At 38.1% G+C, this 24,297-nt stretch overlaps 1 protein-coding gene and 1 long non-coding RNA gene across 2 annotated transcripts in view; both read right to left on the bottom strand.

Moving 5' to 3' along the window:
* Nucleotides 1-24,297, bottom strand: part of dgkg (diacylglycerol kinase, gamma) — a 185,372-nt gene that overhangs the window by 38,180 nt on the left and 122,895 nt on the right. Inside the window, exons 20-21 of the mRNA XM_085384270.1 lie at nt 14,026-14,090; nt 1,983-2,073 (exon numbers count right to left, since the gene is read on the bottom strand). Of these exons, the coding sequence (XP_085240396.1) occupies nt 1,983-2,073; nt 14,026-14,090 (156 nt within the window). The remainder of the gene's footprint in view (nt 1-1,982; nt 2,074-14,025; nt 14,091-24,297) is intronic.
* Nucleotides 20,723-24,207, bottom strand: LOC146650750 (uncharacterized). The gene is made up of 8 exons (XR_014907932.1): nt 24,030-24,207; nt 23,514-23,553; nt 23,322-23,368; nt 22,965-23,009; nt 22,083-22,112; nt 21,553-21,621; nt 21,272-21,346; nt 20,723-20,876 (listed from the first exon to the last, which is right to left on the bottom strand). It is a non-coding gene; the product is annotated as an uncharacterized LOC146650750 (long non-coding RNA).

A 24,297-nucleotide genomic window follows, 5' to 3' on the forward strand; every position in this document is an offset into this window, starting at 1 on the left:
GGCAGCTAGTTGGTTTTAGTATTACTCTTATTACTCTTTTTGGGTCACAAAATAAACTTTTCACATATTTTCAGGCGAGAATGGTGCTGTGTAAACTTCAAATATCTGCTCTATTTATTAAGACATCACATATTTGCAAAAGTGCTTTGATGTCTGTTACCGATAGCTCGATAGCTAACCGGGTGGTCAAGGCTCATTAGAGCCAGCGAGAATAGTGAACTCTCGGCACATCGTTTTCAGACCCCGTGCTGTCTTTCACTACTCAGGTTAAACATGATATATACGTCACTTAGATAACTTAAAAATGTTACTGTTTGGCTTTTTTCAATGTTTTATTTATTCCTAAGTAAATCGGTTTGACTGAGATTAAAGTTATAGTTTTCACACAGCTGAATGAATATCAAACTGAAAACTGATTAAACAGAAGTGTGAGATGGTCGAGAATTTACTCCAGTGTCCTGTTATATTTTAGATAGCAAGGAGCAGACGGCTGAGTTTATTAAACTCCACCGAGACAGTGGCGATGCAAATCTGAAGGCTAGACTGTCCCATTTCACAGCTTCCAGCCTTCTCGGTCTTCAAGGGACCTGACCCATGAAGACTGCGAAGGCCGGGTCCTCCGACGGATTCGGCCTATGAATTGGGACAAAACTACTGTTACAACTCTCCCCTGACTTCCTCCTTACATACTGATGATCTTCACTCCTCAGACTTTTGTTCCTGTTTCACTTCCTTAAGAATGGCTTGGTGATCAGCCAACTTTCCACTGAGACACTTTTCTGATGAAACTTCAGTGAACAGTAGATGGATCACCTGAAGGCCTAGATGCATTTCTCGGGTCGGCTGTCGGGTCTTTCTTTTGGTGTTGCTTAAGGACATAACTTTCATATTTCAGTTCATCTGCTGTAATTTTTTAAGCGTGACATTTCTTTCAGCCTCCACTTGTCCGGTTTCCTCAAATTGTTTAAGGACACAGTACACACTATGTTGAGATAGGCAGAGTTTTCAGCTAATAGCTATTTGGGACTCACCTTCTTGGTGCATAAAAATGAAAACTATTTTATGCCTATTAAACTGTTACCTTTCATATTTTTCAAAGATTGAACTAAAGAATTGGGAACAAATGTGCTAAGTTATTCTTTGAGTTATGTGTCTTTCTATTGTTGAATGATTCTTAGGTCAGTGTTAAAAGGCTTAACAAATCATCAAACAAACAAAAAAATCAGGTACAAGAAAAGAAAATGAGTGACAAAACAGTCAATGTCAAAAGAAACACTTCTGAAAGACCTCTAGAAACCCCACAGAAATTTGAAATTTGCTCAAGACCACTTAAAAAATTACAAGAAAGTCTAGGAAGCAAAATATAAAGAAATGAGGGGTGGCTCAAATGTTTAGCACAATACTCTAGATAGTGGAATGACGTTTGATCTCAATATCTCATAACATGATGTAAACATGAGGTGTTTTTGAGTTGTGGAGGGAGGCAGTGGACTGTGAACCTTGTGGGCTACAGAGCTCGTTTGCATTTCTCGTCAGTGCCTTCTGATAAGGTATGTTTCTCATGTGTTTTCTCAGAGTCTTGCTGTGCTTTAAGCACCCAGGTGACAGATTATTCAGCGCTGTATGACAGAATGAGGCAATCAGTGACTTTATGGAGCATTAATCTGATGATGTGCTATGAATAGCCTGCCTCATTAATACGAGCAAACTACTTTGTTGTAAACTTCTGACACACTTTTTTTCTTTTTTGGAAAAACATTAAGTATCAGCTCTATAAAGAGTTCCACAGAAAGCCAAAGTTGTTGGTATCTATTGTAACAGGATGTTTCATATTTATCTTTTTTGATGCATCAAATATAGCATGTCTTCAGTATTTAAAAACAATATTCCAGTGTTTTTGTCATCTAACCAGCCAGTCACTTTCAGCCATTACTCATCAATTCTGCATCAGAGATAGCAGCTTTGATAAGACTGTGACTCACCTCCACTTCTATGCATTCGTTTAGTTTCTTGCAGGTGGCTGAAATGGTCTCAGTGGTGCCAAACTCAAAGTACCACAGCTTGTTCTTCATTCTGAGGAGTCAGAGGGGACACAGAGGACAGACATTTTCTTTTGGCAAACATATCAGATAATACTCCCACTTCATAAGTACTGTGTTTTGAGCCTACAGCACGATTTGTTCGGGTGCAGTGGACACATATTGAAGCTGTCTGCTGCCTTGAGTCATCTCACATTTTCTGACAGTTCAGGACAGCTTGTGGTCATGTGACCTTAGAGTTCAAAACTCCATCAATGCACCCTGAAGCTAGAATGGGGACAGTAGCATTGCCAGCATTTAATGCACAGAAAGTTGACCCCGCCATCTGTCAAACAGGCGTTCTGCTGTTCTCATCGAAACCATCCTGTGAGCTGCAACGTGAGCGTTGCCTCCGGAGGGGACATGGGGTGAAACATTGCTGGTGGTGGCTATAGTATCAGGGCAACCATTACTGTGATTCACAACATTCAAAGCAAACCTGACTGGGCCTGACTGAGCAAAGGTTCATTTCTGCCCTGCAGACGGATTTGTCAGAGGTGACCTGATGGATTTATTTATGTTCATATCTTCGTGTCATTCATTGCTGTTCTGTGACTGCATAGTGGCTGAATGATACGGTTTTCAGTCAAGGTGAAATATCTGCTTGATCAGTCTGGAAAGATGACCTCAAGTGCCCTTCACTGGTCCACAGGCAAAAACATCCTAATTTCATTCATTATTTCCTCTGGGGGTTTAATATGATCTGGTTACAAGGTGTGCTGTACAGGCGAGTCTGGTTCACCTTGCATAACATACCGTGAAATTAAAGGTAGCAAGAAGTTAGTTGCCTTCGTGATCACTGGGCAGTGTGGATCTTCTTCATACATGCTGTAGACGATCCACAGTATTACGGCACTAAATAGTCTGAAGAACTTTCAACCCTGTGAGTTCTAACAGTGTATTTATACTACTGAGTTAAATCTACAACATAGGTCTGTGCTAAACCCCAACCCCCCTGAAACCCTATACTGTTACCTAACATGCACTTCCCTAGAAATGTAACTACACATTGTGTCGACACAGCCCACAACTATTACGATTGGCCTGTTTAGTACTGTTGATTACTCCTGTACATTTGTAGATACTTTGTCTCTGCAGTTTTTCAATGGATTAGTGACAGAAGAATATATAATATAAGGATTCACAGATGTCAGCAAATTTCTGCAGGGAGATTGTCAAAACTATTGGAGTTGACCTGAAGGACTTTGCAAAGAGATGGAACAACTATGGTTGCCTCTGAAATAAAAATAAAGAAATTAACAGCAACAAAGAGTAGAGACCCGAGAAGGGAAAAGTCTCAGCATTTTATTTGTTTCTATCATGGCTGGTACTGTATATAAAACATATACACCGGGATACCACCACAAGCATAAATGCTGGCAACAGCATCAAACACACACACAAGTTATATTTTAGCTCAGCTGAGATTCATGGCAGGAGTCTAAATCAGCAACCAGTCATCTGTGTTGACACTAAACCTACGCCATTAGAATACGTCATTTTGTTCTTTTTAAATTGTTCTTCATACTCAGGTGACCAACAAAAAATAATAATTCTGACAAACACAATCCCCCCCGCCAAAAAAAAGTGGGGATACTGTTAAGGATTGGGGCCTATCACTGGTCATGACTTGTCACGATCACTACGCGTGAAGTACTAAACAAGGGGTTCCTAGAGCTTCTAGCTTTAACATAGATGGAAGATAAAGGATGACCCTGCATATTTATGCAATCACTAAAAGTGGTGCATGTTTAATGAAATCACAGTAGGTACACTGGTATGTGGAAATATTGCTTATACTAATAACATAGTTATTGACGCAACAGCGTTGTATAATGGAGGTATGACAGCACCAAGGTTAGGTGCAATCCTAGCCCAACAAAATAGGACATTTCAAGCAGAAGCTCTTTAGAAAAGTCTCAAAGTTTAACAGACCAAAATAAGAGACAGAACAATACTGAACAGACTTCAGACACAGCATTAAAATCTGTAATTACTCTTCATGTTCTTTAAAAGGTAGCACGATTGTCTTCAGCTGATACACTTGTTCACATGTTTTTCTTGCTGCTAATTGTCTTTCTGTGTCTCGCTCTTTCTCTTTCACCTTAATTCCTCCCCAGAAACCTCTGCTGCTGTCAAATCAGGGGATTATGAGCATATTTGAGATCACAATTAGGAACAGTTGTGATTCTCAACGAGGCGAGCTGCCTAACCTCATTAAGCTGCTTCCACTTGAGACAGCCTGTAAAAAAATGCAATTAACTCATGTCCCCCTCCCCCCTTATGGACAGCGAGTGCAACAGGGAGGCAGACTACTTCCTTAAGCCTTTCCACCATTATTCCCATGTTTCTGCACTAAACCTAATGCAAAACTACAACAAAGGGGATCGTAAATAGTCTAAAAAGTCTAACACTTTAATCTCTCATTATTAGTCTCCAGTTCAGCGCGTGCTGAGCCCTCAGTTGGCTTTCACAGCGTACTTGCAAAAAAGAGAAGTACTTATTAATTCTATTCAACTTTAACAAGTACTGTCTGGTTTTTAAGATGACACATCTCCTTCAGAGAAACCAAAAGATTCAAAGAGAGTGTGGCGAACAGAGATTGGTGGTGTAGTAAGGTACAAGGTGAAACTGTGCTGTTATGAAAACACAGTTCAGGTGCTTCACTACTTCAGTACTGCTCGGGGGCTCCAAAACCCTCACCAGTATACTGTGCCTTGGAGTTTCTTGCCCTTCCTGTCAGATAAGCATCTCTTTAAATCACTAATATGAAAAATGACTTTATGACCCCACCACGTCTTTTCAATCCCTCCTCCTCTCTCATACCGGTTGTGAAATCAGAAGGATACGAGGTCAGGGAGTAAAACTAATTAGCAGAGAATGTGTCCTGACTTTGAAAATCAGTGCAGACAAAGCCCAGTGCAGTCAGTGGTATACAGACATATAGATACTCCAATTTCTATATAAAATGGAGTATCTATATACTAAATTGGTTTTCTGCAAGCAGAAATTAAACCCTGTTGGTCTTAAACAGTGTGAAAAATAGAATAGAATAGGCCTTTATTATCATTGTATATGTCTGAACAGAGAAAATGCAAAACAATGGAAAGACAATACTTGAGCTTGATAAAGTAAAGAACTGAAGGCTAACACAATGCTGGCTGCAGTGTTTTTAGACAGCTGGTAAGAAGTTGCTGATATCTGATCTCTGATAATCCAATCAGGCGATCGGTGACCTAAAGCTTCATTGACCCATTCTTTTAGCTCGACAAAGCAGCTTATGAAGAGAGCTAATTATAGCTACATATACAAGCATATCAGGTGAGAAAATAGGTATATTTTTGGTGAGATATACACTTACACTCATCATGGACATGAATGTCAAGTCAAGTGGCTTTTATTGTCATTTCAACCATGTACAGTGTGAAACGAGACACCGTTCCTCTGAGACCCTGGTGCTACATATGACATATAACAGACAAACACAGGACTACGTAAAGTGCAATGTGCAAAGAATGCAAAAAACCCCAAAACAAGACAAGACAGTGCAACACTAGACAGAACAGGACGATACAGACACAAGACAGTGCAATGGAAATGTGCAAAATACTGAGTATTATGCAAAAAGTAACTTGTCATGTTTCTCATCATTTCTTTGAACCTTTCTTTTTCAACAGTGCATTGATTTTACAATACACATTTTTAATAACCTTAGAAATGTATTTCTTTTCATCAGAGAGTGACAGTTTGCATCTTCTTCCAGACCGTGGTCAGGTGATGACACATTCGAATAACTTGTACTTACATACAATTAATGATGAACTTATACTGTTGGAATCTGCAACTGTTTAGAAATGTCTCCAACTTGTGTTCTCCTTCTTAGATTTTCACTTGGACTTTCCGGTTGTTCAGACTGTTGCTCAATCTAAGTGGTGCTCTCAAACAGAAACTGAAACTACCAGTTGGAGCCAATCATGATCACTAACAAGAGGTTAACAGGTCTTGGCCTCATCAAATTAAAAGACACTGAGAACCCTCAGCACCACTTATTAAATGATTTAAGTGAGTGTATCTATCTGTTTGAGTCTACATACTTTTAAACCTATGTGGATTAGAGAAAGTCAAAAATAAATTCAAACTAGTGCACTCAATAAAAACGTATTCTGTACAGTCATTCCAACCTCAAAAAAAATCATTAAAATCCAGATATTACAACAAGTGCATGTAAACTACTCACCATAATATAGCAACAGTATTATTTAGACTTAGAAGAATGTCTTGTGTTGTATTATAAAACACACCGTTACTAAAAGGACTCTTACTATCACTGAAGTTAATTTAATATAGTGAAAAGAGAAGGTGGAAAAAGATCATATCAGTGAACATTTGTATCGATGTGGTTTTTAAAAAGAGAAAAACTTCCCCAGTGTGTTGTGAACCTTTGCTTGCGTACATGTATATCCTTGTCTGCACAACAGGAAGAGAGTGGATTTTCCCTCTGAACCAGGGAAAAAAAGAGGGGAGAGTGTAATAATAACTCAAAATAATTCAAAATTCACAAGTGGCGCATAAAAGGTTGGTAATTTGGAAGAAACAGGACAGATGGGAGCTTATTAGAGATGATAATATCATTCTGAATTGAAAGGATAAATCAAAGTGTTGCTCAGCAGCTGAAAGGGATCCTTTCTGCTTTTCCTTATTTCCCGTCGTATATTTTGAACTGTGAATCATGCAAAGCTACTCCAGTGCGGTCCAAAAATAAATACATGAAGCTGAAAATGAGGAGAATTGGTGAAGTAGTATGCTTTTTTTGACTAAAGTGCAGCTAATAATGAGACTCTTTCTAAAATACATCAGAAACATATGCAAGCTTTCCCTAGTCCAGTTTCTGTATATTAATGTGCACGTTTGCACATTAAATATATTCATAATTTACTGGTGGTCATAATGCTTAACATGGTTATAATAATGTATATAATTTAGATACTATTGTTTCATCTCAAACTGTGAGGTAATTCTGAGGCTTTTTTCCCAATAAGAATAAAACATAACATTAACTGCTGAGCTGGTATTATTCAAAGAGGCCATAATGACAGTCAGCTAATACCAACTATACAGTGGTTTTGAAAGAAAGATGATTTATACTAATCCCTGAGATTTCCTTTCTGGATCTACACTGGCCAGATGTTCAAACTGGTAAAGCGCACAACCTTTGTGATCTTCTCATCATCAGAGGCGGGGGGGAGGGGGGGGGATTTCTGTATGAGATTCTCCGTCTCATGCAGACTTTCATTTCAAAAAGCCCTCAGCCCCCCAGGGCTAATGCCTCACATAATAAAGCCTGAACCATGACATAACTCTTAATACTAATACTTTTTGTTAAAGGAATGTTAATTGAACTTTATGACATTAACTATGTCACATCAAATCAGTGATTTTTTCCCCCTTTTTAAAGGTGTCACTGGAGCAAAACATTCCCAAAATTTACTGATGCCAGCTGTGCACCTGCGTAAATGAATGCCAAGCCAGGCAAAAACAGTTTCTGCAGTTCTATCGGGCTTGCGAGTCAATATCTAGTAGGACCACATTTATTCTTTGACTTAGCCTGAAATCTTGTTGGCAAGCTTTCTTGTAATTCACTAAATAGTACACAGAAATAGTTCTCCAGGCTGCTTGAAGGATATTCTACAGTTCTTATTTTTCTTCACTGTCAAGATGAATCTGCGCTATTTCAAAAACGTTGACGTCTGGGCTCTGGGCAGAGTAATCCATCACTGATAGTGTTCCATTTGTGTTTTTCTATTCAGGTATGACTGCGACTGAGAGTTTCTTATCATGCTGAAAGTCTTTTCCATTCAGATATATTTCAAGATGTCTGTACTTGTCTGCATTCATAATTCCATCAGTTTGACAGGATCTCCAACACAGCTGACTGCAGCCCTAAACCATGACATGATGACAGAGCCTTCACCATGCTTTACAGGCTGCAGACATTCACTGTTGTACCTCTCTGCCGGCCTCATCTGTGCACACTGACAACAGTTTAAACCGAAAATGTGAAATTTCTGCCATGCCTATAATAATTTGGCATGCTTCAGCCTTTTCTCCCTGTTTCAGCCACCCTTCCACTGACACCGTTTCTGATCAGGCAACTGAATCAGCTTTAGCTTTTCTCTGTTATAATCAGTATTGGTCAAGTTACTTGAAAAAAGTAATCAGTAACTAATTACTGATTACTTCCCCAAAAAAGTAATCCCGTTACTTTACTGATTACTTATTTTCAAAAGTAATTAATTACTTAGTTACTTAGTTACTTTTTAAAAACACGATTTACAACCTGAAGAGGTGATAAAGTGATAGATCTGTCAGCCCAATTCTACTTTTTCTACATAATCCATCATACAAAATGTAATCAAATGGAGAGGTCCCTTTTTAAAACTTGTTTTATTAGTTTTAATCTTTTAACTTTATGCATCAAGCAAAAATTTTATTATATGCAACATTCACTGACTGGAAGAAATTTGTTTAATATTTAAACCTATTTTCTGCACATTCCAGCACATAAATTTTTTTTTTTTGTGTTTACACTCAGTCTTTCAAATAGATGCAAGTAAAACACAGCAGAACATAAATAAAGTCAAAGACTCAGCGGTCCTGTTGCTCTATTTTCACCTGTAAAGCAGGAGTGGGGTAGGCGGAGGTTTACCCTGGTGCAGGTGTGCTGCAGCGGTCAGTGGAAGGATACGGCAGTTTCTCTGTGAATTTCCCATTACGTGGTAGCGCACTCGGTGCTTGCTTGGAAGTTTAGGGGGGTTTTTTTCACTGTAAAAAGAAGTTTTCTTCCCATGCACAATGGACACTAATGTTTTTGTCACTTTTTATGGAATCAAACTTAAAGTAAGGTCAGTACTTCCACGCTTTAAACTCTGCATGCTCATACTCTCTCCAGTACTCGATATATGATCCACTGTTGATCTGCACACAGCTGTTGTCACAAACGTCGCACTTGCTTACGTCACTGTCATGAGACATTCTCGCAAAAAAAAATCACGGTTTTAGTAACGCAGTAACGCAGCGTTCCTACGGGAAAGTAAAGGTAATCTAATTAACGTTTTTGCAATAGTAATCCCTTACTTTACTCGTTACTCGAAAAAAGTAATCGGATTACAGTAACGCGTTACTGCCCATCTCTGGTTATAATCTTACAATATTTTGTCGAGCAAAATTTTAAACATTTGGATTATGACTAGAACTAAATGACAATTTATTCAAAAGACAATGACTAAAACTCTAGATTTGCTGCAAATTTACCACTGCTTTTTATGGAACCATTTCAAAATCAGCTCTGAACAAGTCTGCCTTAGTCACAAAAGGGGAGCACACATATAACTGATCTGAGGGGTCCACACGAATAAATATGAAAACGGCGTATACGTCTGAAAACGCTCCGCGTCCACACTATCGTTTTCATTCGTTTTCACAGACTCGTTCATTTACATTGAACGCTTACGTTCCAGTACTGCGAATGCGTGAAACGCAAGACGATTCGACCTGCCTCATTTTCGTCTGCCGTTTATTCACTTTCCGACTCTTTGAAACATCGCGACAAAATGTTGAGGAAAACTTTTTTAAATGGACTAACAATGAGTTGGAGTTGTTGCTGCGAGTAACACAAAAGTACAAAGTTGCAAAAGCGAGTGAGAAATAAAGAATTTGAAGAAAAGCTATCTGGAGCAGGTACACACTGATATTAATCGTTAATAGGGCTGTCAGAACTGAGAGCAAACAAAACAACTGCTGTATAATGCCCTCCACTCTCTTAGTTTAATTGGTCACATGACTGAATCCCATGATAAAATGTTTCATTGTTTTCGAAAATGCTCCGGGTTCGCTGTCCACACTGCGACGCGAAAACGTCGTTTTCAAATGTATCCGCTTTGGAGAGTGTTTTCACAATGCTCCGTGTTCCTTGAGCGAACACGCCGTCTCAGTGTGGACGGGAGGCCAAAACGGAGAGAAAAGGATGCGTTTTCAAATGAAAATGTAACAGTGTGGACATGGCCTGAGTAAGAGCAGTTAGGATAGATGATTTATACTGCTTAAGTATTTTTAAAAAAATCACTTTCTAAACATATTATTTCCTCTCCTCCCTGAAAATGTTCCAGAATGGATAACACACATTTTTGCACACACGCAAAGACTGCATTGTCCACAGCATGAGAAATGATTCGCACCTGGGCTTCAGGCTCCTGGAGGTCTGGCTACTGTGACCATCAGATGCTGAGGTGTCAGGAATCACACATCCCCCTTGTCCCAGTAGGCCTGAGATAGTGGGGGATGGTTTGTGGTGCAAGTGTGTGAGAGAAACACATGCAGACAATGTGGGATTGTGACTGACAGGAAGTACAATAAAGCACTGAGCTAAGTGCTACATGTGGCTATGGGCCTCTCTCGCCAGGTCAAAGGTGATTTTATCATGCGCTTACCCACAGAGAAAGAAATAGCTGGGTCTCAACATTGACTCCTTTCAGTTTTAACTGCTGTAAACATGGAGGGGTGTTTACCCTGCCAAAACTTCAGTCACGCAACAATAGAACAGTTGCAGCTGTCCATCAACTGTCTTGTGCTCTGCTGCAGTAGTGAAAAAGAAAATTCAAAGAAGAACAATAACCTCCAGCACCAGGCTTACTGTAAATATTGTACAGTAAGCTGCCGGAGCGTCACGGCACTCTCGCTTGGAGCTACAGTTTGATCTTTGCCACAAGAGGCTCTCAGAGCAATGGAGACAGTCAAAAGCAACATCCAAGAAGATTTTGTAGAAAAGCAAAGAGCTTTAAAGGTTACTGTGTTTAACCTCTGGGTTTATGTGGGCTAAATATGTCCCGCTGTCCACATAAATGCTTTACATCTTCTAAGTCTGCCTAATGGATCAAAGAGAGGGTCCGCTGAGAACGGCGGTATCTTTCTTTTATGATGCTGGAAACAGATATGGGACCAAGGATGGAAACTTCAGCATTAATTATTGAATTTCAAAGAGTAAACAAGCCATCTCTCTAGTACCCCTTCATACTCTCTCCGCTCCTCTATTTTTTTTCATTTTCCACAGTATGTCAGCTAATTAGCTGTGGAGTGAACCAGTGGAATACATGTTGTTGCCATCATGCAAACAACATGAAACACAGCCTGGTTCCCAAGTGACTGAGAGGCATTCAAAACAAGCTCCTACACTGAACTGAGTATTCAAAGTACAACTGCACATTGCGACGAAGGACGGCCGCTTTTACTCTCTAATTAACTTGTGATTTCAAACCTTCAGAGCAGCGCGTTCAGGGATTGTGCTTTTCGGCGCACTTTAGCACAATCACACATGGTCAACAGTAAACAAAGAACGGCTTTTAAGCAAACGATAGGTGCAGATCTTCATGCAGCCACACTGGGGACATTTTGCATAATTTGCTTTGAGAAACTTGAGAACGTTCTCACATTCATACACATCAGGCTACAGTAAAGACAACAAGCAAAGCAGGATTTCATCAACAGTCATTCCCCTCAGGGCAGCAGTTTATGTCTACAGAGGCTGATGCAGTCTGCTGCTGTTTGACTGTTCTTCTGAACGATTGCTTCACAAGTGTAGTAAAGGGTGCTGGACTGAAAAGGAAGCAGCTTTTTAAACATTTTGTTGCTTTTCGTGGGTCCATGAACACTTACTCTTTTGTGTGTGTAATTTCAATTGCCACGGATATAAAACTTAAATGCAAAATGTTCCTAAAGTGGCATTCGGTTTATGTTTAATTTCATGATATCACAATGAGTCCAATCAACCTCCAGGGCTAAAAAATGAAGCCAGTGCGAGGTACCAAAAACTAGAGTTCCTCTAATGGCCACACGGGCCTGGCTATAAAAGCAAGTCAGTCCCCACAGCTTTAAAAAAGATCAACTTCATAGCATCAAAAATTTATTACATTTATAACCTGATGCAATGAAATGTAATCTAGCTGACAGCAACCATCAGAAGATTGGTCGTAAAGGGATAGACGACAACATCAGTAAGATAAAGTCAGTCAGGGTGTGGAGTTTAAACAATGCTCACTTGCTACTAAAGTTTCCAAAGTGTGCAGAGAAGATATCTCACATACTATTACACCACCAACTGCAGCCTGGACCATTGATACGAAGCAGGATAGATCCATGCTTTTAAGTCGTTTACGTGGATCCTGAATGTTGCATTAGAAATGGAGACCAGGCAACCAATCTTCTGTCCAGTGTTAGTGACCACATGCTGCCCAAGTTTTCATTCTTAGTTTACAGGAGCAGCTTTCAGGTGTGATTTTCTCCTGCTGTCTTCCTCAAGGTTTGATGTTTCCTGCCAGGTAAATGACGCTCCGCAACGTGGTGACGTCATTCGGGGCGACTGGAATCGATAAGGGAATCGTTTGCAAAAATGGCAAACAATTCCAAGGAATTGAAACAGTGGGAACCGGTTCTCAACAAGAACCGGTTTTCGATACCCATCCCTACCAGCGACTGTAAATGTGTCCACAGAGTTTATGTATACAGCTTGTGAATCAAGATTTCAAGTGTTCGCTGATAAATTAGCACTGTGGCCCCCAAAAACAAGGATGGCAGCAGCAATGACACAACTGAGACTTCAAAATGCAGAGTTGATGTTATGGGGGCTATGTCCATCTTTTATATACAGTCTATGTTTAAAAAGAGATAGATCAAATTTGTGAGTAGCCTGTAGTTTGAGGCAGAGGGTATTTTACAAGGGAATAACTTCATTTTTCTAATTGTCTACTGTTTGTCTTCTTTATTCTGTGTTTGACCAGATGAAACTTTACAATGGGTCACAAAGGCCACTAACACAAACATTTTCTTTATCTCAACAGAAATTGTTCTAAGATAGAGAAGTCAGACAATCCAGTGGCACTCTGGTTTTAAATGTGCTATACAAATAAAGTTGCATTGTATTGTATGTAATGCTATTTAATTGTCTGATGGTGGATGCTGGTGTAGTGTTGATACTACAAAATTCCAAACAGAGCCTGTCAGAAGGCCTTTTGCATCGCTACACTTATGTTAAGAAAACAGTAGTTTTTTTGAGATGGTCACACAGTCTGTGTGGCTGAGACCTGTGATATTTACACAGTGCCTTATTGTTATGGAAAACAGAAAAGTGCGCCCCACAATAATTTCACACATGGGGCTAAGGTTAAGAATTTTTTGCTCAACATGCATATAAGTTTGATATATAAATTCTGATGACGTCCTCAAGCTGCTCTCAGACTCCAATCCTGACTTTGTCTCATTTACATGTCTTCCTGGTGTGGTGAGATTGAATTCATCCATCTGAACCAGGCGATGGTATTTCATCAACTCTGGATCATCGTGACTCTCTCTTCTGACGTCTCCCTCTCTCTCATCAGGCTGAGGCGGCCACCCAGATGATGTAACTATTAATTAGGCAGCTGAGCTTTTGTTGTCCTGGCCTGCCATTTTAAAGGTGTCTTCTCTACCATGAGAATGATTCAACTCCCATTTACGTCATCACAGTCTCCCTCACTCATTTCTCCTGCTGGATGTCTAGATCATTTCATAATTAGTTGTGTGCTCGAACGAGTAAACATTAGAAAATAAAATGAAGAAATTAAAAGCATAGATCCTGGAGTACTCTACGCAGAGTTTATGCAACTCTTCTAGCTCAGTCCCTTTTAACTCAAATAAGGCCAACACCGCCAATATATCGACCCCTCTCTGCAGCAGGTTTTGGTCTGTTATCGATCGGTGACAATTATGGAGTACGAAACTGGGTTTCCAGATTAAAGTGCTAGGTCACTCGTTATTTATGAGGGTTTTTTATCAATTCATGGTATGAGGTTGGGTGCAGGTAAACTAATTTTTGCAGTAGAAAAATATTATGCTAAATCCCACTAAATATCTCACTAACCTGCTGTTAAACTTCTCAGGGTGCTTCTCACGCATCAGATGAAAGCGATGGGCGATTGAGGCATCCTGGAGGAGAAAACAGAAAAGACATTGTGAATTTAACCTCACGTGTTATTACAGCTGGATAAAGGTCAAATGCAAACTTAGCTTTGTGCCAGCATAAAAAAAGGTGTCATACATCAGTCATTGTTTGTTTTTAGAATAGGCATGAGAACAGAAATGCTACTGGTTCAGTCAGTAAAAACTGAGACGGAGAGTGTACCGCTACACTCATCAGCCAATTACTGTACTCACTCCACTCTGTTCTACCAAATATACAACCATGTCATAAAAGGATTTCATAACTTAACCTTCATTGTAGTTGCATATTTACTGCTTTACCTATACATGTCAATTACCTGCACCTGACAAAAAAACTGCATGTTTGATTTGGCCTTTTTACCCCAGATACCCTCCATGATGCAACTCCAAAGGGGGATTTCCAGCTGGAATTAATCCAGCAACCGTTACCAAGCAAATGTGTTAACCACTACATCACCGAGCCACAACACTGATACAAAATACAGCTTTTAAATGATTTCATTTATGAAGGGGAAAGGATCTAAACCTACCTGGTCCTTCATATAGCTCTAGAGAAATTTTATCCCACCTCTCTTTGAAGAATTTTGAAAATTCAGTTTTGTTTTTTCTTTTGTTATTGTTGTTGTTGTTGTTGTTTTTTAGCATTAACAGTCTGTTTGAGGTCATGCCAGGTCTGTTTAAATTTGTTGTTTCAGAGCAGAATTTGCTGGTTTGTTTCAGTTCAGTTTCAGTTCTGCTGAATAAGCCAGAAAAACACAAACCGATATTCTCGGATATTCTCGTTCAGCATTTTCTGATAGAGAGCAGACTTCATGGTTGCATCAGTCATGGAAAGTCATCCAGATCCTGAAGCAGGAAAGCAGCCCCAGACGAACACCATACCATCACCATGTTTGTTTCCGCCAGACACGACGAGACTCCAGACTGCTCCAGAAATGTCAACTTTTGTAACTCCACAGAATATTTTCCCCAAAGTCTTGGGGATCGTCAAGATGTTTTTGTGGCAAAGGTGAGATGAATGTTTGTATTCTTTGTGGTCAGCAGCCGTTTTTGCCTTTAAACTCTCCCATAGGTGCCATTTGTGCCCAGTCTCCTTCTTATTGCTGAATCATGAATACCTAACCTGAGACATCTGAGATCTGCAGTCTAGATGTTGCTCTTTGTTCTTTTGTGCCGTTGTGGATGAGTCATCAATGCATTCTTGGAGTCATTTTGCTAGGCCAATGTTAGAGCCGTATTCAACAGAAAACTAGCTAGTTTAATCAAAAGTTTCCAAGCAAGCTAAACTTCTTCTCTTTACTTTTTTCATTTCATTTTCTATATTTTAAATAGGAAGCAATTAATTGACTGAAAGAGGAAAATAAGTGGCAAAGTAATTAGTAATAGAAATAATAGTTATTTACATCTATTTACATACCAATTTCTCCCCACTTGAAATTGCTGTGCATGAAGACAGTGTTTTGATCAAACAATAATTTGATCCAACCTACCACAATAACCCTTCCTATTTCCTGCTGTAATTCAGTCTACAGAGCACAAAGACACTGAGGAGTATAAAGCTAAGGCTAATGACACATTACAGCACTGATCTGAGGGTCACAAGTTTACTGAAGCTGGTCTTAGACCGGACCCCACCTTCCTGCCCCGTGTATTTAACCCCTCACCTCTGGGCCAAACCCCTGATCAGTCACAAGAGCAGCCTCAGTATGACCCCTTTAAATAGGCAAACAAACAACAGCAGCCGCCAGCAGAGACATAATTGATGTTTGCCATGTGAAACTAAGAAGAAATGATATTGTCCTCTGCTCATTTTGATTCATTTTTCACAGCCTGACAGTCACAAGAGCCCCTGATAGTGCTTTATGTTAAAGTACACAGCTTTGTTTCTTTTTACCTCTTAAAACAACTCAAATACGTCCATCATATTAACTCTACAAGCCAGATAAATAACAACAATGGCAAGTTCAATTAGCACTAAGACTGCAGACGCTCAAAAATACCATAAACCCGCAGCACGCACAGAACACGCACAGATTTGATTGCATGAGATCTGTGACACAGAGCAGTCCTGATCTGAACTTTGAGCTTGACCAGAGCTTCTTCTGCTCCACTAAAGCCTGAGGATCGTCTTATTTTATTAACAAAACCTTATATGGGACTGTTTGGATAGCAGGATGTGTCGCCTTTACAGATGTTAAAGTAATACATACGATGTTTAATAATTGACTATCTTTCGATTGACATAGCATTTAGCCTTGAGGATGCTACACTGATGTTAAAAAGAAGAAAAAGAACAACACGCTGGTTTGATATATACCGTTGGAGTTACAGTAAGAGCAAGATAAAAATAATCTGCAGTATTTACTCAGACACAATGTTCATCCTCTAGTTCACATGTAAATATAATCCCTTTACAGCTTATTTGCATGTTATTTTCATGCTGCCAGGCTTCTCATTTAAAGCAGTTTTTCCACTTAAATATTGTAAATAACAGTTCAGCACAACACACATGTAAATGAAAAGTTAATACTCTCAATGCCCTGCAGCTAGAGAAGATGCAAATGAGGGGAAAAAAGTCCCTGACAGAAGTAATGACCAGTTTTACCGACCAAAACGTGGCAGTAATGATGCACTGCTACATTAAACATGTTACCTTTACCAAAGGACAGAGAGAGAGCGAGAACAGATCAAGAACAAAAACAACGCAAATTCTTTTACAACAGATACGGTGACGCTCAGTGAGTAAATATACCAAAACGATGCATCTACATGGGTTTGCATGAAGGAGTGTGTGCGTGCCTGCAGGGGTCCTTTGCTTGCTGCCTTTCTCTGAGTATAGTTGTAGTACATTTCTACATGGTCTGAGTTTGTGCCTTTGATTATGTGAAGATGGTGTGCAGTGGAAGACCTAAACTGTGTGGAGCAGGGAAATTATTTTACTGCTATTGTTAAATAATCATCATTATTACCATTGCATTAATAATATAATCTGCAGTATGATCATTGCTTTAACAATGTAACAGATAGCTTTAAGAAGGCTTTAAGGTTTTATGCATACAGGTATTAAATTAACTTTGTATTCCAGGTGCAGTTATAACTATTTTATACATATTGCATATCTGTGCTTATTTGAGTTGATGTTCAGGTTCATTAATGGTCTAAAGCTTCACCTAGTGAGAGTGTCTAGATGATCCATGCTGAGGGAAAACTAGAACATAGAAGGAATTGCAGTACATGCTTACACAACAGTTCATTTTAATATCTTTTATATGTTCATATTCTTGTATTAAGCTTTTAGTAGGGGTTCTTGATTAAAACATTTATTTAGTAGAAGACATACATATAGTCTCAGTGAGCCTCTGGTCTAGTGAAAGGTCAGAAGTGCAACAGGTGAATTGAGAAAGAGCATTTGAGGACGAGACACAGACAGTTAGTAGGTGAAGAGGTGACACAGAGAGCATGTGAGGTTGTGACACACACACATGAGTTAGATTTATTTAGAGGAGAGAGAGATTAGTCATGTCTGGATTGTAACGGTGAAAGTGTCTCGGTAAAAGAGGAACCGTCCTTGTCTTCTCGGCAAGAAAGAGGAACTGAAAGGTTGACCGGAGGAATCGGCCATGAAAATAGAAGATGATGTTCTGTGTTAAAGGTCATTGTGGTGTTGATTTGACGTATGTATAAAATGTATCTGTGACGCATGAAGGGGCGTCAGTAAATCAAACCCTGATGCTATAAAATATCTGTTTATGCTTTGATTAAGTTGAAGACTACTTGCTGTCTGCGTACAGAGTTGTCTTCCCACACGTGTGTATTCATTAAAAATCATTGTTTGACCAAGAGCTTCTGGACCAAGGGTGGTTTGTACTCTCCTTCCTCAATTTTGAACCTTAACATTTGGGGGCTTCGTCCGGTGGTTGAGGAGGGAGAATTGGAGGTGTAGATGGAGAAATTTGGTCTTAGGTGGTCTGACGGGCAGACATGAATTCCAGTGGTCGAAGTGAGTGGGCATAAGCCGGCTTATCCAAAGGTAAGGCACTACCTGTTGAATTATTTCCAAAGTGTGCCAAATTGGATATGATAAAATTTAAGTCTACTCACTGAAGTTACTGGTGGATGTCTGTTTTGATTTTGATGAAAAATCTCATGAGTTGAAGCAGTTAGAGTTCTGCTAAGAAGAAATGAAAGCAGTTAAAGTCTGCTAAAGCAGTTAGAGTCTGCCAGGAAAAGTTTAAATACTGGGTTGAAGTCCCAAAGAAATTGAGTTAGAGTCTCAAGTAGTTTGGTAGGGAATTTGGTCATTTTGTGGGTTAAAGTCCCGGTTGGTCATTAGGTCAGACCTTGGTTGGTCATTTTGTGGGTTAGAGTCCCCATTGTCCATCAGGGTAGATCTGCCTCAGTCATACACTTGTGTTGGGTGTTGATTGTTGTTTCAAAGTATTATAAATTATTCTAGGACGGCAGTTAGAGTCTGCTAGGAAGTGCAGTTCTCGGAGGTAACGCTCCCTCCCGGCCAAGGACGCTTGGCCCTGACCTATCGGCGAATAGGGTTAGTACGGTCGGCAACCGGGGAGAACTTGGGAACCTCCAAAATAGCTAGGAGTTAGAGTCTCCTTACCGTTTGGAACGGTACCTGCGCTTTTTTGGTCAGAAGAAGTTGGACTTCGGGCGTGTAACTTTAACTTAAAACTTCGGGGTAAGCCTTGGCTGTGTAATGCCAAAAATAGAGCTTCAGGCAAAGTTTGGGTTGGTTGACGCTTTTAAATTGAGTTAGGGATTTTAGAGATGAGGCCAGAAACAGTTAAAGTCTGATACTGGTTAATTGGTCGCAAAAAACTCAGGGAGTTTATCCGCTGGGCGGTTATTTTAAATTTGTCGAAATTGTGTAGGCGCTAAAGCTGACAGATCTGACAGTGGTTGTAAATATAAGACGTCGTTGTAATATAGAATAAGAAAATTTGGTGTGAGAGATCTCTGTGTGTCGAGTCAGTAATGCACTGACTGCCTGCTGCTATTTTTAGATGTGTGTGTGTGAGTGTGAAAATGCAAATGAGTAAGTAGTGAACTGTTTAAACCACAGTTGGTTTTACATATACTGCTGCAAACATTGTTGAGTGTGTGTTTCAAATGCCATTTATGTTCATTAGAGGGTTATAAATAAAGTTTTGAGTTGCCGTAGTGGATGTATAGTAATTGAATGAGTTTGAATGTAGATAGATAAATATAGAATGCACTGTGTATATTTAAGATTAACATGTTACTTTCAGTACCTTCTGAGCTTCTGGACCAAGGGTGGTTTGTACTCTCCTTCCTCAATTTTGAACCTTAACAACTGCTCACCCAATTAGAAGTTAGAAACAGTCGTACTGCTGCTTTTCCACAGGCTCAACAAAATTAATGATTTGTCTTTACCTTTGATTGGGCCATGACCACTACTGTTAACAACTAGAACTAACCCAAACCCTCCAATTATTCATCACTCACTAATAATAATAATGATAAAGTTTTTGGACATTTCATGCAATATTGTAGGCTACCGCACAGAATCATAACCTCATCTTCTAAGGGTGTCATTTACTCATTTTTATCTTATCCACTAACATCACTTAGATAAGCTGTGAGAATAATTGTGAGCATGCATCTTATAATTTAGCAAAAATGTAGGTTTTGGAAGGTCAAGCTGTACTTTCCACGGTACACCTTTACACGAAAAGTGAAAAACAGGAAACTGGATATTTGTAAATTCTTGTCTAATAAACTCAACTCATTTTAGATGCTTGGTAATAAGGAAGGACAACCCAATATCACAACAGAGTGTGTAATAGACACGGCGGTCCACCGTCTTCCCAAAACGTTGCGGTAATCTGCAGTAACAGAAGAGCGAGGTATTTTGTTTCAAACCAACATGCAAATAATCACATGAAAGCCTTTAAACAGACTATTTTTAACACATTTACATCTATATACATATAATCATCCAAGCTTAATAGAATCTGGTGATTAAGGACCCTGGAATGTACTTAACACATTTTTTGCTCACTACCCATACGGTAAAAAAATATATTTTAAAATACATTTTGAAATATATTTCAAAATATACAAAAAATGGCCAAAAAATATATGTGCTAAAATACATTTTAAAATATATTTATATATTTAAAATGTATTTTAGCACATATATTTTTTGGCCATTTTTTGTATATTTTGAAATGTATTTCAAAATGTATTTTAAAATACATTTTGAAATATGTTTATGTATTTTGAAATGTTTTTTAGCACATATATTTTTTGGCCATTTTTTGTATATTTTGAAATATATTAATAAAATATATTTCAAAATACAATTTAAATTTATTTAAAATCATTCAAAAAAATATAAATTTAACCCTTCATATATTTCTAAGAAAACACATTCACATGTAACATCTGAAAGAAATCTTTATTTGATGTTTAAAACATACATATAGCATATCAATCAAGCAAGGAATATTCATTTTATAAGTTTATTCTCATTACATACTCAAACATTCTAAAAGAAACACACACACATATACATATATGTGTGTGTGTGTGTATATATATATATATATATATATACACACACACACATATGTGTGTGTATGTGTATATGTGTGTGTGATTGTATGAACATAAGTCAGCATACTTAAAATGTAATTTCTTTTCCTTTTCCAGCAGTCTCAGTTCCCCCAGCTTTCACGGCAATCCTCAAAGCCCTTCTGGACACGCTGGGAAACCCCTTCCTTACCGCCACTGTAACAAACAAAAGTCACAGTTCTATTACTTTTATCAGAGTTAAAATAAAAATGTGATTTATGTTAGCTGGCTTCATTTAGCAAACAGATATTTCTGTTTATATAGATACAGATATTAATACAGATATATTTTACGCATAATTTTACCTCTTTTTTTTCCTAGATGGGAAGTCTATCCAGTTCACATTACAGTAATGCTAACACCCCTTTTGGTCGTCTCTCCTTACCTTCCAGCATTCATAAATCTGTTGACCTTCTTTGTCTGAGACCAACCACTACAATGCATCATCACCTATTTGTATTGGTAACTTACTTTACAACCTATTTTAATGGTTGCAAAGTAAGTTACTTGTGCTGTATGCAATTTTAGATACACAGAAAGTCTTCACTTACTATATATGGCTGTCATAGTGTCCTTATCAAGGGCAGTTCTTCACTCTGCGCCGATGTCCGTTTTGCTCTGTCCTCCTATAAAAAGCATGAACATTTGAGTGTTTGACTAGTTTTAGATTTCCAAAAATTTGATATTTGTACAACTAAACATTTGAACTACAATATATGCTATTGAGCGATACTTTTATGGGTAATTTTTGGTAAAGAAACTGGTGACAGAGTTGTAGGCTTTTTAAAGTACTATTAGCTAACCATTTGAACTGACTTTCAAAGCTGATTACCTTTTAAATTGCTGTGGATCAAAACCTCCAGTGGGAAGGCGGCCATTAGAAGAACACGCACCATTGAACCTGAAAATAACAAAAACAAACAAAAAACAGAACAATATATAAGAGTCCGGTAGGGTAATAAATCTCTTCTGAAGCAATATAGTTCATTTTGGGTGAAAAACAAAACATTCCTCTAAAATATATATACTGACATCAGCAATCAACATCATGATTGTAATTATTTCCTTTTTAGTACATCTACTGCTGTTTGCATGTGTCAAGCACTACGACTGTATCTATGCATATAAATTCACCATATATATCCAGCAAAAATGTTTTGTTATAGTCAAAAGGAAAACAAACAAAGGCATTCAATCAGAGGTGAGAAATTAATTGGGAATATGAATTATAGGTGAACTATTCTTTACCTACTAGCAATCAAGCTTCTTTAACCAAGAAGCTTGAAATATTTGAATGTAAAATAAAATAAATAAATAAATAATAATAAAAATAACATGATGTAATTAAAATGCACAACTTACATTAAGGAAATCTGCATTTGTATCCACAGGCTAAAAGTAAAACAGTAAATGTGTTAGTGATAGTACAGGTATTTGTAAAAAAAAAAAAAAAAAAAAAAAAAAAGAGGCAGTAACTGTGACGCTTCTAGTGGGATGCTAAATGCAGAGATTTATATTTACAGTATAATACTGCATGTACGGGTAACTGTGTTGTGAACTGTAACTGAATATTAGAGAATCTCAGAGAAATTAAATGTATTTATTTTTTGAATTTATCAATCATAAAACCGTCTGTTTTGAAGGCCTGTTACGATAGCGACTTTTTGTTGGTCGGTATATTGCCCCATAAACAATTGCGACAAGTTATGTCATTGTCATTTTAAGACCATTTTATGTCTTTGAATGTATAATCATAATATAACACCATAATAATGCAAGATCTACACACTTTCAATTGACAAACCAACATCTAATTCTTAAAGTATTTAGATCATTGAAATTAGGAATCAAAATATTAGATACCTTAAAAACTTGAATAAATAGTAAATTTTCTAACAAATAGAAAACAATGTTATTTAATGTTATTGTTTTGTTATCATTATATTTTATTTTTGTAAATATAATGGCGGATAAATTACATCATCAACAATTATTGAGGTCATGTACATGTATTGTGTGTTAAGTCGATATATCGATTATTGTGATAGGCCTACTGTTTTGGTATCATAACGAGCTTGTCAAACATGCATGACCACTAAACAATGTCTAAGCAGTAGTATTGGTCTGAATGACAACAAACATAACTAGTGTTTTGGAAAATCTGTTAGAAAACAGTTATTTCAATAATTATGATTAGCATGTGACACAGACACCGCATAAAAAACTACAACAACAAATACTTACTTTAGGAGGATGGGGGAGGGCAGCATGAGGTTGAGACTTTGACATCTGTAAAAAACAAATTCATGTATTACAAACAAGTCACTTAAAAATACATTAATGTGGCAGACTGTTCCCTGTTCAGATGCAGTGTATAAGTACAATCAGGGCTGTCACAACAATGGGGTGGGGCCAAGTGGCTGCAACCCTAGGTACAATGTGCAGGTATATATAATTACATATAATATATGTGAATAAAGCAAGAATCTGTTTAGGTTAGTCACTGTGCTGACTGATGCTTGCTAGGTTTATATGATTGCAAACTGCACAAAAACAACAACAGCAACAACATTAATGACAATGACAAACAAAATTACTTACATTTATGTAAATCTCACATTAGGAAGATCTGCATTCGATTTCATGGGCTGAAATAAATAGGCAGAAACATTACTGCTAAAAAAATAAAAAACAAAAACTCTAAAAAGCCTAAAAATGACTTAAAAAGCAAGGAAATGTGGAACATTGTAATTAGCGAACATTAATAAAGCATAACTGTTCTTTGTTTCTAACCTTGGTAAGTACTCTGTAGCCAGAAGGAGAGGTAGGATTTCTGTGAAAGCCAAATTAAATGTGAATAGGCTTTGATAGTTATTGAGAAGGCAGAATAATAAGAAAAGGCAAAAGTACGTCACAATATAATTAATTAAGTTACATATTTTGATTACCAAATTATGGAAGCGTGGAGCTGCCACCCAGGCAAAAGAAAAATAGAGCTGTATCACGTTATGACGTGAAATGTTTATTGTTCTAACATTATGCTTTTCATGTTTGTATAATATAATATCACGTTATTATAATATACATAATTGTCACGTTCGCACAATATTGTACGGACGTGATAATTATGTACATTTTTCGTACAATGTTGTTCAAACATGTTGTTCAAACATGATAGTATATTGTTAGAACGATAAACTTTTCACGTTATAACGTGATATACTTATATTTCTCTTTTGCCTGGGTGGCAGCTCTACGCTTCCGTTCCAAATACACGAGAATAAAGTAATATTATATGGGAAAAGGCACCTGCTAGCTTGATGATGGAGGCTTCTTAGACTGGCCACCCGCCTTGGCTTCTTGTCGCCACTCCACGAAATAAAGGTCCGTTTCCTCCATGCCGGCTAATTATTCATCCTCATTAAAATCTCGTATATGTTCAGTTGGCAGAATTGAGAATTTTACATCTTCCAACCACTTAATTAACGCGAACATAATCGGCTTGTTTCTTCCCGTCTCCTGTATCCGGCCGTTCCTCTCGCTGTCAGATTTCGCGCCTCAGAGACGTCGTTATTTT

This window comes from Rhamphochromis longiceps, linkage group LG16, assembly GCF_057381845.1.
Source record: "Rhamphochromis longiceps isolate RC_006_pf linkage group LG16, R_longiceps_female_GT1.1, whole genome shotgun sequence".
NCBI lineage: Eukaryota > Metazoa > Chordata > Actinopteri > Cichliformes > Cichlidae > Rhamphochromis > Rhamphochromis longiceps.